The sequence below is a fragment of the Equus przewalskii genome, chromosome 30 (assembly GCF_037783145.1).
Source record: "Equus przewalskii isolate Varuska chromosome 30, EquPr2, whole genome shotgun sequence".
Lineage (NCBI taxonomy): Eukaryota > Metazoa > Chordata > Mammalia > Perissodactyla > Equidae > Equus > Equus przewalskii.
In genome coordinates, this window is record NC_091860.1 from 20,242,145 (window position 1) to 20,259,613 (window position 17,469).

A 17,469-nucleotide genomic window follows, 5' to 3' on the forward strand; every position below is an offset into this window, starting at 1 on the left:
GATGCCAGTTTTAGATTGGCAGCTCTAGGATCTGAATTTCCAGTCATCTCCAGAGAAAGGTTCGTTCTCAAGATTTCCTAAGCCTGCCCCACAGGAAGGGTGCTGGGGATGACAGGTGAAATTCTGCCGTAGGGACTCCCTGACCTCTGTGCCTTCCCGATCTTATTTAAACAGTTCACCCCAGATCCTCGATCCGTATATATGTATATAAGTGAATGATTGAGAGCATAAAGCTCAACAGATATGAACAATTTTTAATATAGGAATATTGATTGACTTTATATCATCAAAAAATATTTTATTTAAATAATAATACTAAAATCTGTACTGTGAACCGACTGAAGCAGAAAAGGGAAAGGAAAGGTGAAAACTATTATGTATACGGGAGTTTTTAAATTATATTACTGTATTCAGTAAAATGAACATGCTCCCTGAAACTAATGAGATTTGTGTTTTATGCTTGTAACCAGCAGAGGTGGCTGACGGGGATGAAAGACTGGATGGCATTTCCTTACCACCAACAGGTAAAACACATTTACATTTTCATCACCCGCTGGAAAACACAGCACAGGAAAATATTTGCATTGAAAATGTTTCTAACGTCAGAGATGCAGATGCTTAGGCATGCTGCTTCTGAGCAGACCCAGACCCACTACTCAGAGGTGCTCAGCGCCCTGTGTTCAGAGACACTTTTCACACTGAATATGAAAAGCTACATTTTTCTCACACTCTGTTTCATATTCTTGAAAACCTCAGAACAGCAAGTCCTAAGAACTTAGTGTCACCACATTTTGCCTCTCAAACCTTTGAACATTAAAAAGTATATTAGCATGAAATGACATTTCTGTTTAGAACAGGGATCACCCATTTTATGATGAAATTCATGTCCATTCTGTCCTCTCCCACCTCCCCCAAAAGAGCTTTGAGAGGCACATGGTCATTGCTCTTCACAGAACGGGCAGCCAGTGAACACTGTGTTTCAATTGAATGACTCACTGAGCCAATGCACCTAGCATGGGTGGCACACTCCTGATGCTGTTGAAAGCATCACATAACCAGATCAGCCGAACGCACTCCACTGAAGCTTCTCCTGCAGCGTTAAGCCGTAGACACAGTTCTGACTTCACGTTATTGGACTCTCGAGTAATTCTTCTCACCCTGGCCTCCTGCCTCTGCGTCAGTTCATACCTAAGAGCCCGAGAGACAGGTGTCTGATCCATGAGCCACGTGACAATTTATTCCCTCACTTGGCCTCCGGACTCTTTATTGACTGCCCTCAAGAGAATACCTGAAGATTCTCGGCCCACAAACCCCAGATACCCCAAAAAACCCTCTCAGTGAAAAAGCTCAACTCTAGATATGGGGTGGTAAGTTTTAAATTAAATTGGGCAGATATTAATGGGGTAGCTAGTGTGGGTGGAAACCATGCTAGATCACATGTTCATTGATAGCCGTATCCTGAGATGGCAACGAAAGCGGAGTTCCTAGGTGTAGACAGACATGTGTTAGTGAACTTCAGAGCAACGAGAAGACTCAGCCGTGTAAATGGGACAGGGCCTTCTGTCACTGAGTAGCTAAGCAACAGATCAACGGACAAATAAATGAAATGAGCCGCATAGTACAAAAAGGACCTTTTACATCAAGTTCTTACCATATATAGTCATTATATAAAAGGAATTTCTCTTCTTGTTTGGCTATGTTTCCACATTTATGAATTAAGAGAACTGAAATGCACGATCTCTATTGTTCCTTCCCATTCCGTCTTCTGAATATCAGGACAACTCATGTTAGCCTTGTTCTTATCACCCCTGGCCCACTCCCAGTAGATGCATGAAACACTACTATAAATAATGAAATTGTGCATTTCAGGAGACGCTGTGGAGGAATACTGTGCTCTTCTAATTGTGCTTTCCAGGGTTCCTCCCTCACCCTTCCCAGCTCCATTGACCCCAGGGCATTTGCATGGCCCATTCTCAATGTCGTCTGACTCAGTGGGCTTTTAAAAATTTTTATTATTTGAAAACCATCCGCCTTGAAATAATACGTTTGTATTTTCCTATCTGAAGATGGAAACAGAGAAATGTTTCAGATGAGAAAATTATACACAGGGGATGGTAGGACCACCTCATGTAACTGAAAAGAATTTCAAGGAATCTGAGAAAGAAGGAACCTTAGAGATCATCTAGTCCCATCCCTTCTTTTTATCCAGTCCTTTTATTTTACAGGTAAAAAAGCCTGAGGCCCAGAAACACTAAATGACCTTCTCAAGGTCTCACAGCTGGTTGGTGGCCTGGCCGGAGCCCAGGCCTATCGACTCCCAGCCATCACACCACCTAGCTTACCCCTAAGCCAAAGCCAGCTTTCCTCTGCATGTTTCTTAAAGGTTGTAAGAGTCGATGGATGTACTAAGCCCTTTAGGATTCCACCGCAGTCTCGGTCTCCACAATTAGAATGTCCATCGTAAGTCTGCCCGACGTCCACTGCAGTGTGAACTCCCGGAGTTCTTTCTAAGATCTCGCCCAAGGCTGTAAGGTCGTGATGAAGACTATAGCAGAACACCCCTGTAAGGCTTTTCACTAAACTGTTGAGAGCTGTTTGATACAAATTACTAAACAGCATGCTAAATAATACCATTTATCATTGAGAAAGGGGGAAAGAAGTCAGATTGGTGCCTAAATTTTGCAGTAAGGAAATTAAATAATCTTGATTAGACTAGCACGTCTCTGGAGTGCCTCTCAAGTACCATCCCGGTCTGGTGGCTTCTTTGCATGCAGTGCTACTACTAATTCCTGCCTCCTCCCTGGGCCCTAGAGGCCCTCCAAGAGGGGAAGGCCACCTTCCTGCACAGGTAGCTTCATCCTTGGATTTGAGACTGTCAGACTTTCCTTATCTGGTTTATCTGAGCTGGCAACAGTTGGTCCTTTTTCAGGATTTAACAAGGCCTTTATTACCTTTATTTTTCCTTCCGAATTCATATGCTGGGGAGGGCAAGGAGGGGGCGTAAATCCTTAAGTGTTTCCATGAACCAGAATCGACCAGGTCAAGGTTGTAGTCAAGCAGTCCAGGGACATACGGTTCAATCCCTACGTTTAAGACACCTTCTCTGAGTCGAGTTTTAACAAAAGTGGATACAGATGTTATAGCGGAAAAACATATTTTCTTCATTTCTTTTCCCTCAACCCCCTCAGTAAGCCTTTTCGAGCAGCTCACAGGAATCAGCACTGTGGTAGGTTCTGGTGAACGAGACTTCGCCCTGAGAGCCCCAGCCAGTGTGAGGGGCGCAGGCCGCGACACCAGCTGCTGCCTGGGTGTGGAGAGAGCGCTCTGATAAGGAAGGAAAGGCGCCCAGGATTTGGGAACAGTCTGTGTTGGGAAGAAAAAAACCTTATTGTTTTAAACTTAACATTTTCTAAAATTTCAAAAGGAGGCTTCTGAATTTGAAATAGAGCAGTGCAGAGCTCATCTGGGCTTCGCAATTTTTGTCATAAATTGGCATTCTTTTACATACTTTTTAAAACTTAATAAAGAAAAAGTGTAAGGAAGAACATGTAAATTACTTGAATTTTACTCCCCAGAGACAACCATTACTGGGTGTTTTTTCCCAGACTTTTCTTTTTATTATTTATTTACATAATGGAGATCAACTGCATAAAATTTTGTTCCCTGAGTTGTTTTTTTAACCTAAAAAGCATTTTCCATTTTATTACAAATTTTCATACACATTATTTTAATAACTGCATGATATTCTGTTTTACAGGTAGATCCTATTTTATTTAGCCATTTTCTATTCCTGAACAATATATGGACATGCCAAATAGTGATACACATTCATGGGCTTTCCTGTAAAAAGAATCATTACAAATTTCTAATGGCTAAAATTGCTCATTTAGCACAACTAAAGCCTTGGCTAAAAATTAGTGATTTAAGTGTGAAACACAGATGCCTCACCAACAGCAGTCTTCACTTACCCAAAGTACCTACGTCCAGCCGTGTCGTAGTAAAGTGTGCAGCGCACCTTTAGAGAAGTGGTCTGCCTTCATCTTCTTGTCTCTGTTGTAGGTAACGCACTTGACACCAGGAGAGGAAACGCGGAGGACACAGAGCTGCATTTCGCTGCCTAGACTTGCCTTCGGGATGCTGGTCGTTAGCATACACAGTTCTTCCGTGTGAATTTCCTCCAAGATCCACGTAGCGTTTCAGGTTACTGCAAAGAGTGGGTGTTCCGTGAAGTTTACCCGTCACGTTGGAATAGTTTTCATTTACTTTCTTTGTAATATGTGATCATCAAGCCTCCAACTTGGTATAAGATTTTTAAGGAACATTTTTAGAGTCGATTTATCACCCTTTGAAAGTCCAACATATGCTCCAGTTAGTTCATTGTCCATTAAAAGGAAGCACTTGCTCTCCCCTGTTTTTTTCATCACCTCAGTGTGAATACTTGGAGTTTTGAAACATATTTATTTTAACATAAATTTACTTAGATGCAGTATAAGGGAGAATGGCTCCTTCCGGTACTGAGGGAGCAGTTGTGAAGGCCAAAATTAATCACACCTTCATCAGCTTAGAAGATGGAAAAGATGCTTTGGGAGATGAGATAGCTCTGATCTATTAGATGAAATCATTTGTGACATCAGTTCCCCCCCAAAATAATCATTTGTAACTGAATCAGTGCAAGTGATACGTGAATTGTTAGGAAAGAAAAACCTTTCACGTAGGCTGTGTCCACACTGTGACAAAATAACTCATTAAAAGGTGAGAAACTCAAAGCGACCAGTTATCTCCATGATACTTAACAACTGTTTCAACAGACGGTTTTAACTGAGTGGTCCAGTGTTTGGCATTGTGTGGCAACCGGCCACAAATGTACTTCATTAATATTATATACTTTATTCGGTTCCTAGTTCAGCTGCCCTCCACTTTATATAAAACCAACAAATGAAAATCCGGATTCATTTTAAAGAGAGATCTTGCCATGTGTGTCTTCGTTTTACAGCAGTATTTACCTCTGGATTCCTGTCTGTAATAAGATGGTGAATTTAAAATACCATTTTATTTAGAAACACTGCATTTGCACCTCGTTTATTGTATAAAGCAAATTCCCTCGAGTCTTTGGCACCTGACCCAAAAGACAAAAATTGGCTTGAAAGAAATTTGGACTGTAGAAACACCAAACCGCAGGGGAGAAAATTGCTGTGCTCCCGATTAACACCTCTCTCTAGCACTGATTAAGTCACGGAGTGTTCGAGCCCAGAGTTACTGCAGAGGTCCCTTGGTTGGCAGTTGAGGCAGCTGAGGGGGATGAGGCTCATGGTTGCCCAGCACCAGATAACCCATCCGTGGCGCAGTTAGCCTAAATTCCTGAGTGCCCTGTCCAAGGTCCTTGTGCTATGTCACACTGAACAGCTAACCCTGAGCTGGGAGGGGCGCTCTGGGATGAATCAGTGTCGGCTGAAGACCAGCTCATCAGCCGAAGTTAAGAGGCGTCCCTGTAATGTGACCAAGTTCCAGGTGTGGTGTGTGGATTCACTCTCCCTGCTGGACAGCTTCATCTCATATGTATCTGTGTCTTCTGTCTTCTTGTGAAGCTGCAAGGAAGGTTCAGAGCAATTGTTTCCATCACACCCTTTAGTTATTAGCCTTTTCCCTGTGGGCCCAGTTGATAATCCTTTCCCTGAGACCGAGGCCTGATGAAACCCAGTGGTCTGATGAAGTGCCACGAACCAGGGCTTTAGTTTTTCTGCAACATATGTTTTAAAATTTGTCTTCTGCCTTGCGAAAGGAGATACTTCTTAAGGGAATCGAAAAGATTAATTAGTGACCTTTCAACTCTATTACAATAAGACGAAAATGTTGCTAATAAAGGTAGAAACATTTACCTTACAGCAGTGGGATCTGTTAAACAGGCACCATGAACCTTCAAAAGCACTTCCTTCCAAGACTGGGCGACAGCTTGGCTTTGTCAATACTTGAGGAGGGGTGGGGATTGTTCAGCTCACAGAAATGTGCAATGGATCCACAAATTGGAAATACATATCATAAACCTGCAACAGTAAAATCCTATTTTGTAAATTAAAATTGTATTTGTGTTTGCTTACTGTGACTACTGTTCAGACTTTATCCAGAAATCCTTTTTATAGGCTTTCTTAGCAAAAAAAAAATTTATTCCATATCTATGGATAATGTCTCAATCTGTATATATGTTTTATTAATATGTAAATATTTAGATTTTTAAAAATTACTATGTTCTTTAAAAGAAATTCAACATAAGCCTAGTTGTGAAAATGGTGTATAACATTGTGTTGTGATATCAATTCCCAAGATGCTCTTTATGTCCATTCTGGAAGAATACAATAAATTACTTTAATTGAACACGCCTGTTTCGTGCCTGTATGCCAGCCCTTCCGTGTTTATGAACAGGAGTCAATGCTGTCCATTAATTAAAAGGTATTTATTAGTACTCTGGTGCTCTTACACTGAAAGTTTTATCTCCTTATGAAGTCAATTTTTAAAAATAAACAAACTAGATTGCTACCGGAGAGAGCGTCTTCCAATGTTGAAAGTCACAGGCTTCCTGGCAGTCAGATCCATGGCTGGAGCAAGTCTCATGGTGGCACTTGAGCATTAAGTACCAACATGCTTGAAGCCTAATTGTAAATGAATTAGGTAGCTTTATAATCTTCACTTAAAAGGTTAAGCCCTGCTTCTATGGAAACAACACACCAGAAGGACAAATCAGTCTTCTCTAATGCAGAGTGGCTGTTCAAACATTAATTGCTTTATTCCCGTCTCTGAACACAGGGGGGCGCTACTCCTCCCTGGGTGCCTGCCCCCTCCCACGTCGAACAGGCATTCCCACCCAGCCCCGCAGCCTTGGGCACCCGCAGGCAGCCAGCTCTGTCCAGCTTCTGTCCAGGGTCTGGTTCAGGGGCCCTCATTTTGGGGGGCCCTGAGCTATTTCGCAGCTGCAAGGAGTGGTGGGCATTGGGGGATGGAAGTAGTTGCCGCCTGAGGATGCAGCTGAGTTGCAAGAGAAAAGGTAACAGGGTGAATGGCTTGCAGAAAAAGAAAATCTCAACCACAGCCAGCTGGAGTCTTCCACAAACCCACACCTCCTGGAAGCCGGGAGCCTGCCACCGGCCTGCCCCTCGTTTCACAGTGCCCCCTGGGTTTCGTGTGACCCTTTGTGCCATGAAATTATTAGTGAGGGGGCCCACTTCACGTTATTTGGCCCAAGGCCTCTGGGATGCCCTTGCTCCCACACACTGGTGAGGATCTGTGCTTTATATGTCACCTGGCTGACAGCCCTAAGGGCTTTCTAACCCAGTGTCAGGGGACCCAGTTTCACCCCAGGAGGCTCCAGTGGAAGGGAGGGTACCGTTTGCGTTCTTCTAGGATTAAAGCTCACACACCTGCCTCTGTTGTCTCCCCTCCTACAGGCCCAGCCTTACAGGGTGATTGGGGAATGGCAGCTGGCTCATTTCCCAGCTGCACCCCGAGCCCAGTTCAACCATTTACTGAACACCCACTACCCGCCGTAGGTAGACACTGTGTTGGTTTAGTACAGCCGGGGTTGAGATGCAAGAGAAAGAGCAGTGAGAGCCGAAGCTCGGGAGGTCAGCCCGGTGCCAACCACAGCAGGCCTTATGACCAGCCCAAGAAGCTGGAAGGCACGGGAGACCACTGAAGCATTCTAAGTAAGAGGTTAGATCAGATTCATATGATAAATTGATCCGTCTGGATGAAGTAAGGAACATTAACTGGAGAGGGGCAAGCCTAAAGCTGGGAGTCCCTTTAAGAAGCTGTCGGAATAGCTAAGGACAGATAAAGAGGACCCAAGATGACAAAAACCCAAATACCCAAGCATAAAAAGAGAACCAGCAGGACTTGGTGATCGACCAGTGGAGGAGGTGGAGGAGGGGAGTGCAGATAGGGTAGAGTTGACACACAGGTCTCTGGCTGGGGAGCCATGGGGGTGTTATTTGGGCTCACTAAGATTGGGAACACGGGGGAGGAGTGACTAGGAGAAGGATGACAGATGAGTTCAGGTTGAGATGTTACTCCATTCACCATTCAACAGTGTTTGCTGTACTGTTTGGGTGTGCCTGGTACTGTTCTAGGGGCCGGGGACAGCAGTGAGCCAAAGTCCCTCGTCACTTGGAGCTCAACCAGACAATGTGTGACAGCCAGGGAAACAGCAGCATTTAAGGCACATTGTGTTCCTGAGCTAGAGAAAGGAACTTAAACTTGGTAACTTTGTCCCAAACTAGAGGCAATCAACATTCAAATCACAGTTCATTCCTCATAATTCATCTCAACTAAGCTTCACCATCACAGAGGGGTTGGTGACTGTCAGCTCACTGGTAGCCACCGGTCTCCATCAAGTCAGTCCCTTAGTACCTTCATGTCACTTACCACTTTCTGAAATTATCTTGCGTATTTATGTGTTTGTTTATCATTCATTTTTCCACTAGAATCTAAGCCTTGTGATGTCAGGGGTCTTATCTATAAGGCCATTAGGATTTCAACCACTGGTGAGAACAGTTTCAGGACCCCTCTCTCCCCACTTCCCCAGCAAGAGTGGACCAGGACAGAGGAGGAGTGTTGGGTACTATGTGTTCTCATCTTCCCTGTCCAGTAATCTTAAATCACATGGACCTCCTTTGTCTGTATATCGTCATTCTCCATAAATGGTGAAGAAATTGTGTCAATAGATCCACCAAAGAGATACTGGGTGTACTTCATGAGAATTTGAGAACTCTTAATGATTCAGAGCAATACTTTGAATTTACACAAGTCAACGCCTGTATTTTGTAACCTCCAATGCAAGAAATTGATCATCCCCCCTAAAAAATATATATACACACATATTATATATGTATAAGTGTGTATGTGTTTATTACTTATTTCCATTTTGTTATCAGTGAAATTAAAAGAATGTAAAAGAGTCATAATGAAAAAGCCAAAGAATGATCTAGAAATGGAGCCCAGGTGGGATAATCCACAGTATGCTATGCTTTACACATTCTGATGTTCCCAACAGACTTGATCCTTAGGGGCCTTTTTAATTGTGTTTGTTTGGGTTTTTTGTTTTTTGGGTTTTTTTTTGCCATTTTTGTCTGTTAATGCTGAGAAATTGAAGGACATTTTAAGCCTAAATTTTGAAACTAAACTACTTTACATAATTCCTTTAGAATACCTTCCCAAAATGAAGCTGATGGGAGCATGTTCAATGGAGGAGCTGGTCAGAAACTCGCTCTCTTGACTTCCAGTTGTGCATACTCGCCACCACGATGCCATACAGATTCAAAAAGTGGAGGGCCCTCGATATGAATATGGAGCGAAAAATCAATTTTACAAAGGAAATTGAGCATCCTAAATTGGTTCAATGAAGTGGTGGACCAATTGCATATTCTGGTAGAAAAACTACTTTCTGCTATACTCTAGCAATGGAGGGAGAAAGAGAATATATTATAATACATGGCACTTACTCTCTATATTACTGGATTAAATATCCTCCAAAAGTGATCTATTTCTAACCACTGGACAGGGAAATCAGAAGTGACTCCATTATGAACAACCCCCACCCCGCTCTTGTGATGAACACAGTAACATTGCACCGTCCTTAGGAGAAGGACTTCACGGTGTGAAGCAGTGCCCGCTTCCTCCACTTCTACTTCTCACTGACACTCCCTGTAACATGGACCTATAGGTGTGTGCAGCTTTGATGCTCATTAAGATTTTGTTTGTTTCTATGGTTTGTGTCATGTACTGTTCAAGTGTGTTTGTCCTACCCACCTCCATAAGGTTGGTGTTCCTTAAGAGAGAGAACCACAGACGGTCTTTCCCTTATTTCATCTCAGGGGGACGGGCTCACCAGTCATGGTAGATTGGACATATTTTAAATGTCAGACTGACTCCCGGACTGGCTGGCTGCTGACCGTATTAAGAAACAGGAGCCAAAATGCACCTTGATCATTCCTCCACTAGCATTATAACATAAAGCTTTAGACGATGAACGAACCCTCAAAGACCCAGAAACGACTTTTGATTGGAAAGTACCCAGTTGAGTTTGGAGGTGGGAAAAAGGAGGTGGTGGAAGTTGACAAAATTAGTCTGAATTCATTTGAGAGATCGAATGCAGGAGAAAAGCCAAGAAATGCTTTAAAAATTGTGAGAGAGACTTACTCCTCTTCCCTCCTTCCCTCATTTAAACATGTTATAAAACTACAGAAATTGAAGCTGTGGTTTTGGTACAAGAATAGACAGATCAATAAAACAGAATGGGAATTTAAGGAAAAACTTGTCTACATATACAGCATATATTAAAGATATTATAATAATTAGCATGATGTATGTTAAGCTGCTGTAACAAAGAGGCCCCAAAATCAAGTGGCTCAAATGAAATACAGATTTTTTTCTCTAACTCATAATAGCTCAGATGTGGGTTGGGTGGTCCAGGGTGGCGGTAGGCAGCTCTGCTCCATGAGGTCATGCAAAACCCAGTTGTATCCATCTTACTGTCCTGCCACCTGCCAGGAGACATCCACATCCACGTGGTCAAAGCTGGCTCACCAGCATAAGTCTATATTTAAGCTTATGGGAAGGGGGGAAAATAGCAGTGGGGAAGCAATTTCCTTACAAAAACATGACCTTGGGGGTACATACATCACTTCTGCTGACATGCCATTGGCTAAAACTTAGTCAGATGGCTACACCTAGCACCAAAGGAGACTAGGAAATGTAGTCTCTAGCTGGATGGCTATGTGCTAAAACTTTTATTCTATTACCACTAGAAGGAAGGGGAGAATGCCCACTGGGGACAATTAGCTGTTGGTACCACAGGTGCCATTTTAATTGGTAGGAAAGGATGAATTATTCAATAAATAGTGTTGAGGAAAACTGGCTAGCCATTTGTAAAAGTCAGTTTAGACATATACAAAAATTAACTCAAAATGGGTCATAGACATACGTGTAATAGCTGAAACTATAAAACTCTGAAGAAAACAGAAGTAAATCTTCATACTCTTGGATCAAGCAGTGGTTTTCTTAAATATGGCATCACAAGCACAAGTGAGAAAAGAAAAATTGGTAAACTGGACATCATAGAAATGAAGAACTTGTGTGCTTCAAAGGACACAAAAAAAGTGAAAAGATAACTCATAAAAGGGGAGGACAGGTTTACAAACCATATATCTGATAAAGAACTTGTATCCAGAATATGTAAAGAACTTTTACAACTCCAAAATAAAAAGACAAATAACCCAACTTAAAAATGGGAAAAAGATTTGCACAAACTTTTCTCCAAAGAAGATATTGTATGCTTTAAAAGGACAAGTTTGATAGTATGAATTATATCTCAATAAAGCTGTTATAAAGAAATAATGATAAAGTTAGACCCTTCTGCCTTACTCTGTATGTGGCAACTAATTCCAAATGTTTCAAGCATTTAAGTAAAATAGCTAAAATCATAAAAATACTAGAAAAAATTTTAATTATTTACATAAGCTTGAGGAGATAGAGATTTCCCAAACATGATGCCATAGGAAGAAATTATCAAGTGAAAATTAATTCATTTTATTAACTAAAAAAATGAGAAAAATATTTGCAGAATAAACTGTTTTTAACAGTATACTTACATATCCAACTCTTATAAATCAAATGGCCAAGAAACATTAAAATGTAAAATTAAGGCCGGCCTGGTAGTGCAGTGGTTAAGTTCGCACATTCTGCTTCAGTGACCTGGGGTTCGCCAGTTCGGATCCTGGGTGTGGACTTACGCACCGCTTGTCAAGCCATGCTGTGGCAGGCATCCCACATATAAAGTAGAGGTAGATGGGCACAGGTGTTAGGTCAGGGCCACTGTTCCTCAAAAAAATATATATATAATAAAATGTAAAATTAAACCAAGAAATGCAAATTTTAAAAGTAGTATGGAGGGGCTGGCCCCGTGGCCGAGTGGTTAAGTTCACGCGCTCCGCTGCCGGCAGCCCGGTGTTTTGTTGGTTCGAATCCTCGGCGCGGATATGGCACTGCTCATCAAACCACGCTGAGGCAGCGTCCCACATGCCACAACTAGAAGGGCCCACAACGAAGAATATACAACTATGTACCGGGGGGCTTTGGGGAGAAAAAGGAAAAAAATAAAATCTTTTTTAAAAAAAAGGTAGTAGGGAGTATTTTGCGTATTCATTTGGCAGATATTGAAAGAAAGACAGCACTGGTGTTTCTTATGATGAAGGGAACTCTTCTACACTGCTGATGGGCACATTCATTGGTACAGTATTTCTGAGGGCAGTTTAGTAATACAAAGCAAATTTGTGTAAAGCCTTTGACCCAGCAATTCTCCTTGAAGGAATTTTTATGAAAGAAATAAAGATTTTCCCAAAGATCAAGCCACAGGGTGTTCATCACAACATAGTTTAAATAGTTAAAAAAAGATTTATATGTCCAACAACAGTTTAAATTATAATACATCCTGAAAATGGAATAGTATGCAGGCATTGTAAGTGGTGCACACTGAGATCCCTAGTCAATTAACGGAAAAAAAGCAGGTCACAGAACAATATGTACCGCAGGATCTTTTTTTTTCAATACACAAACTCATAGAAAAAAGTCTAAGAGGATATACACCAGACTGTTGATGATAGCTACCACTGGATGGTAAGATTTGGGTACTTTTAAATTTTCTTCCTGTTGTTTACCTAAATTAATTTTTCTGTAGTGAACATTTGCCACTTTTGCAATGAATAGAGAAATTATTTTTTAAACTTTTTAATAATGGAGAAGACTATTTAATGGCCTGAAGAAATGTCCATGATATATTTACTATTCAATAGTATGTTCAGTTTGATTATATTTTTTTATTTCATAAACATTTATTTTTATAAAGTTAGATATAATGGTCATTGTAACTACAGACAGACAAATTGCAGCATGTCCAAAAAATATATATCAACAGCCACCTACAGCTTTCAAAACGTATAGACAATATGTTAATTAACCATCAGCCTGATCACATTTTATAAAAGAAATATTTATACACATGCACAGAAAAAAAGAATAGAAGTTGTTAACAGTGGTTATCTCTGGGTGATAGAATGATATGTGATTTTTAAAAATTTCTTAAATTTTCTAAAATGAACATGTATCATTTTCTAAAAAAAAAAAAGTAAAGGAAGAAAATGCTCAGCGTCCTACACAGCCATGTATGTGTAATGCTTGCCGCTTGAATACTGTTAGGAATACCTGAAAAATTGACATAAACTCTTGTAATACAGGCTTCTGAAGTATCACATAAGCTCCAGTGAAAACTTGAGCTTGTTTCTCCAATAATATATACCTCCTTGTTACTCCAGTAATATGTACCCCGGTGTTACTCCGGTAATGTGTACCTCCTTGTTACTCTGGTAATGTGTACCTCCTTGTTACTCCAGTAATATGTACATTGAACCTGTTTACAAGACTTGAGAAGTTAATGCTTTACTTTGAAGGGGAAAAAAATCATTCTGCGGCTTAGCAGGAAAAGGATATCCTCTCTGTAGCTTGAAAGGAAACTAGAGACGATGCTTTATTAAAAATGTATCAGTTGCAAGACAAGAAGAAACCCATCTGAGGTATAAGTGCATTTGACACATCAGTTCAAAAAACAATTCCATCAGGGCCTTTGGGATTCGGGGAGAACAACTAAGCTAAGAAGAGTATAACGTGAGTGAGTTGCTGTAACAAATGAGTTCAAGAACTTAAGCAGTTAAGGCCGTGTTAGCCTGTTCTCTCATGTGCTCCTTATTCATCTGTGCAATTCTGCGCTGACCTAAGAGGTGATAAGCGCTGGAAAAACAGATCTGTGGCCGTCAAGCCCACATGTGGCACCAGCTCTCTGTGAATACCAGTTACCACGTGTTGGATACATAACGCATGCCAGGCACTGTTCTAATGCTTTAAAATACAGTTTAACTCATATAATGCTCAAAACTATCCTAAGAAGTAGCTACTATTATTATCCCCACATAACAGGTAAAAGAATTGAGGCAACTTGTTCCAGTTCACATAACTAAGGAGTAGTTTTTAGCCAAGAGGTGAACCCAAGAAGCGCGACTCCAGCTCCCACATTCATTGGAGGGAAGCGTTCAGAATAACTCCAGCGGGGGCTGGGTCTATATGATCTGCGTTTACAATTCTCTTTATACTTAGTTTGCACAAAAGCACTGAGCCAGGCATGGCAGCACATATTTCTTGAGTGCCTCTTATGAGCCAGGAGCTGTTGTAAGTATTTTACAGCTAGGAATCCAGTTAATCTCCACTGGAGGTCTGGAAATACTGTTGCCATCCCCATTTTACAGATGGGGACACTGAGTGGCAGAGCTAAACTAACTTGCCCAAAGCCACATAGCAAACAAGCAGCAGAGCCAGGATTCAAACCCAGGCATTCTGATCTGGAGCCCGTGTTTCTAGTCACCACTCTACGGGACGTACTTCTATATGAATGTTGGATGCTTGTTCTCTGTCAGGCCCTGCTTTAATTATTTTACTTGAATCGTCTCGTCTGAAATATGCCCAACACACTGCTGGGAAGAGGCTGGGAGGTAGCCAGTGTCTTCAACCTCACAACAGGTTCTTTATTAAAAGGTTTCCGAGAGAACATAGCGGAGGGGTTAAAGAGGGAGTTGTGTCGTCAGAATGACCAGGATTTAAATGCTGGCTCTACCATTTACTTAGCTCTGGTATCTTTATCCCTAATTTCCTCCCACTCTCCATTGTCCGTCCATCCACCAAAAGGACTAGGGGAGCCTGAATTGAAAGTCAAACTATCATCCCCAGGATGATGAAGTCCCTGATGTCACGGAGAACTGCCTACTTGAGCGGAGAGACATTTACTGCAGGCGGCAGAACTGAGGGAGCCAGAAAGAGGTGATGCCAAAAAACAGTGGTCCTAAAACTGTGATCTCCCCGACTAGAAGCATCAGTGCCATCTTGGAACTGGTTAGAGATGCAGAATCTCCAGCCCCCCCAATCCGGTGCTGCAGTCCCGGAAGGTCTGAGGTGGGGCCCAGTGTGTTTTAACAAACCTGGCGGGTCCCTTGATGCACATTGAAGTTGGGGAGCCACAGCCCTAGAAGCCTGGGAGATGTGGCAGGGCCCCAACCTCAGAGCCATGAGGTGGATCACCAGTAACTTGTGACTAATGAGAACAACGTGTGAACTCGCTCCCCTCATGACTTAAAGCAAAGCTTTCCCTGTGATAGCATCACCGCCCCTGACGTTCTGATTGGAGAGAACTGGGTGACACTACAGAAGCAACTGGAACTTTCCAGAACCCTGAGCAAACCTGTGGAGGTGGGGCAAGTGTGGGAATGTGGACAGTTGGATGTTGCTCTGGGGAATGTTGAGACCCAGCTCCCTCTTTTTTGGCTGCTAGGATTGAGGTCCCAGAGGGCAGGGAAGAGTCAGAGGCCAGGACTGACTCCAGAACTCTCTTGCTCCCTTGGGCCCCTCCTCAGCCTCGCTGCTCCTTCCCCAAGTCCCTCCCTGTGGCTGTGTTCCTCTGGGTCCTCCCTTCTTCCCTTCACATGGTTGCCCTAGAGTCAGCAGCCCACTCAGCGGCCTTGACCAGCTCTCTGCCCTCCAGAATGACCCTGAGTCCCACAAACATGATGCTCCAGGAGGTCAGGCAGCACCAGCTGGAGAAGAAATCAAAACCACAAGTCCCCAAAGACATTAAGCAAACTCACAACTATTTACAGGGCACCTGCTGTGCAGAGGACCCTGCACCAGGAACGGGGACTGAAAGAACCTATACAAGGTCACTGCTTTCAAGGGGTCGGTGAAGAGATGAGGCATAAACCCATCACAGTTACAGAGGCAGTACAAGCTCCAGGAACCCTAGAGGGAGAGACCACAAGGCACCACAGGGTGTTTGGCCCAAAGGATGTACCAGACAATCAACAAAATTAGGAGTTCTGAGCATGCAGATGCCATTGGAAGGCTTGTGGAGGAAAAAGGACACAAGTTGGGTCTTGGGGGATGAAGAGAACACGCAGGGGTAGCGGAGGGACGGCGGTCACCCCAACCAAGCGGCCAGTAGGTAGAGAAGCCTCAGCGTGGGCAGGGGAACATACACAGATCTTAGAAGACTGTCATCATGAAGGGCAGGAAGTTTGGCAAGAGTTGGAGGTGTATGCAGAAGCCTGGGAGGAGAAGAAGCTGGGAGCCAAGTGGTCAGAAACCTTGATAACTGGAGTAAAGATTTCTGAAATTTGTTCTAAGGCCAGGGTTTCCCAAAGCGTAAGTATATTTCTCAGAATATTTTCTTTGTAGAATTTTAATAGATGTTATAGGACTAAATGGGTTCTGGTATCCATTCTAATGTGGGGAGGGGGATTTCCCACACCAACAAGCAATTTTCAGGACACAGCTGGGTGTCCCACAATTCAACTCAATCCTGACACTATCTACCTGGAGCTAGCATCAGATCCCACAGGCTAAGGGAATCCTACAAGACTGCCCCCCCCAATTCAGATGCCAGTCGCAAGCCCAGGTTGCTACCTGCGCTTCTGACCGACTGTCTATACATCAGAGGTTCCCACGACCCCAGCCTCCGGATCGGTTAATTTGCTAAAGCAGCTCACAGAACTCAGAGAAACATTTTACTTACTAGAGCACCAGTTTATTATAAAAGGACATAACTCAGGACCAGCTAGATGGAAGAGATGCCGAAGGCAAGGCATGGGGCAAGGGCACAGGGCTTCCACTTCCCTGCAGATGCACCTCTCTCCCAGCACCTCCTCATGGTCACCAACCCAGAAGCTCTCCAAACCCCTGTCCTTTTGGGTTTCAATGGAGGCTTCATTACATAGGCGTGATTGATTAACTTATTGGCCATGGGCAACAGAGCTCCGTCTTCAGCCCCTCTTCCCTCCCCAAGGGTCAGGGGGATGGGACTGAAATCCTACAGTTGATTCTCCTGGCATCCAGACCCCATCCTTAGGTGCCTTCCAAAAGTCACCTCATTAACACAACAAGTGACATCTTTGTTGCTCTCATCACTTAGGAAATTTCAAGAGTTTTGGGAGCTCTGTGCTGGAAATAGGGTGAAAACCAAATATATACAGTATTTCTTACTATAAATCACAATATCACAGGACAAAAGAGTTTCGCACACTCATAGGTCTTAGACATTCTGGGCTGGACAGTTTTTCAGGTGTCTTACCTGCAGGATCTCTTGAATTGTGAATCTCTAAGAGGGAGATGTCGCATGCAGCGTTTTCCAAACTTATTTGAATACCAAACACTTTTTCGAGGACTAGAGCTCCAGGTAACAAACTCGGTTTATAGATTCCGGTTGGTGGGACTGCTCCTGCTGTGATCTCCTTAACAGCTTGTTAAGAATACAGCTTCAGAGGGCTCCTTCAGGCCTTCTGAAGCAGAGTTACCACCCAGGTGAGTGCAATGTGTAATCAAGTTGGGGAGGAT

General features: G+C 42.8%; 1 protein-coding gene across 8 annotated transcripts in view; it reads left to right on the forward strand.

Moving 5' to 3' along the window:
* The window catches only part of BEND7 (BEN domain containing 7), a 79,976-nt gene extending 73,607 nt beyond the window's left edge, over positions 1–6,369 (forward strand). For 4 of the 8 annotated variants that reach the window (XM_070601159.1, XM_070601162.1, XM_070601163.1 and 1 more), the window contains 2 exons: positions 471–524; positions 4,060–6,369. In XM_070601159.1, the coding sequence (XP_070457260.1) occupies positions 471–524; positions 4,060–4,121 (116 nt within the window). In that variant the 3' untranslated portion in view covers positions 4,122–6,369. The remainder of the gene's footprint in view (positions 1–470; positions 525–4,059) is intronic. The other 4 variants (XM_070601161.1, XM_070601165.1, XM_070601166.1 and 1 more) reach the window with 1 other exon arrangement.
* The last annotated feature ends 11,100 nt before the right edge of the window (positions 6,370–17,469 follow it).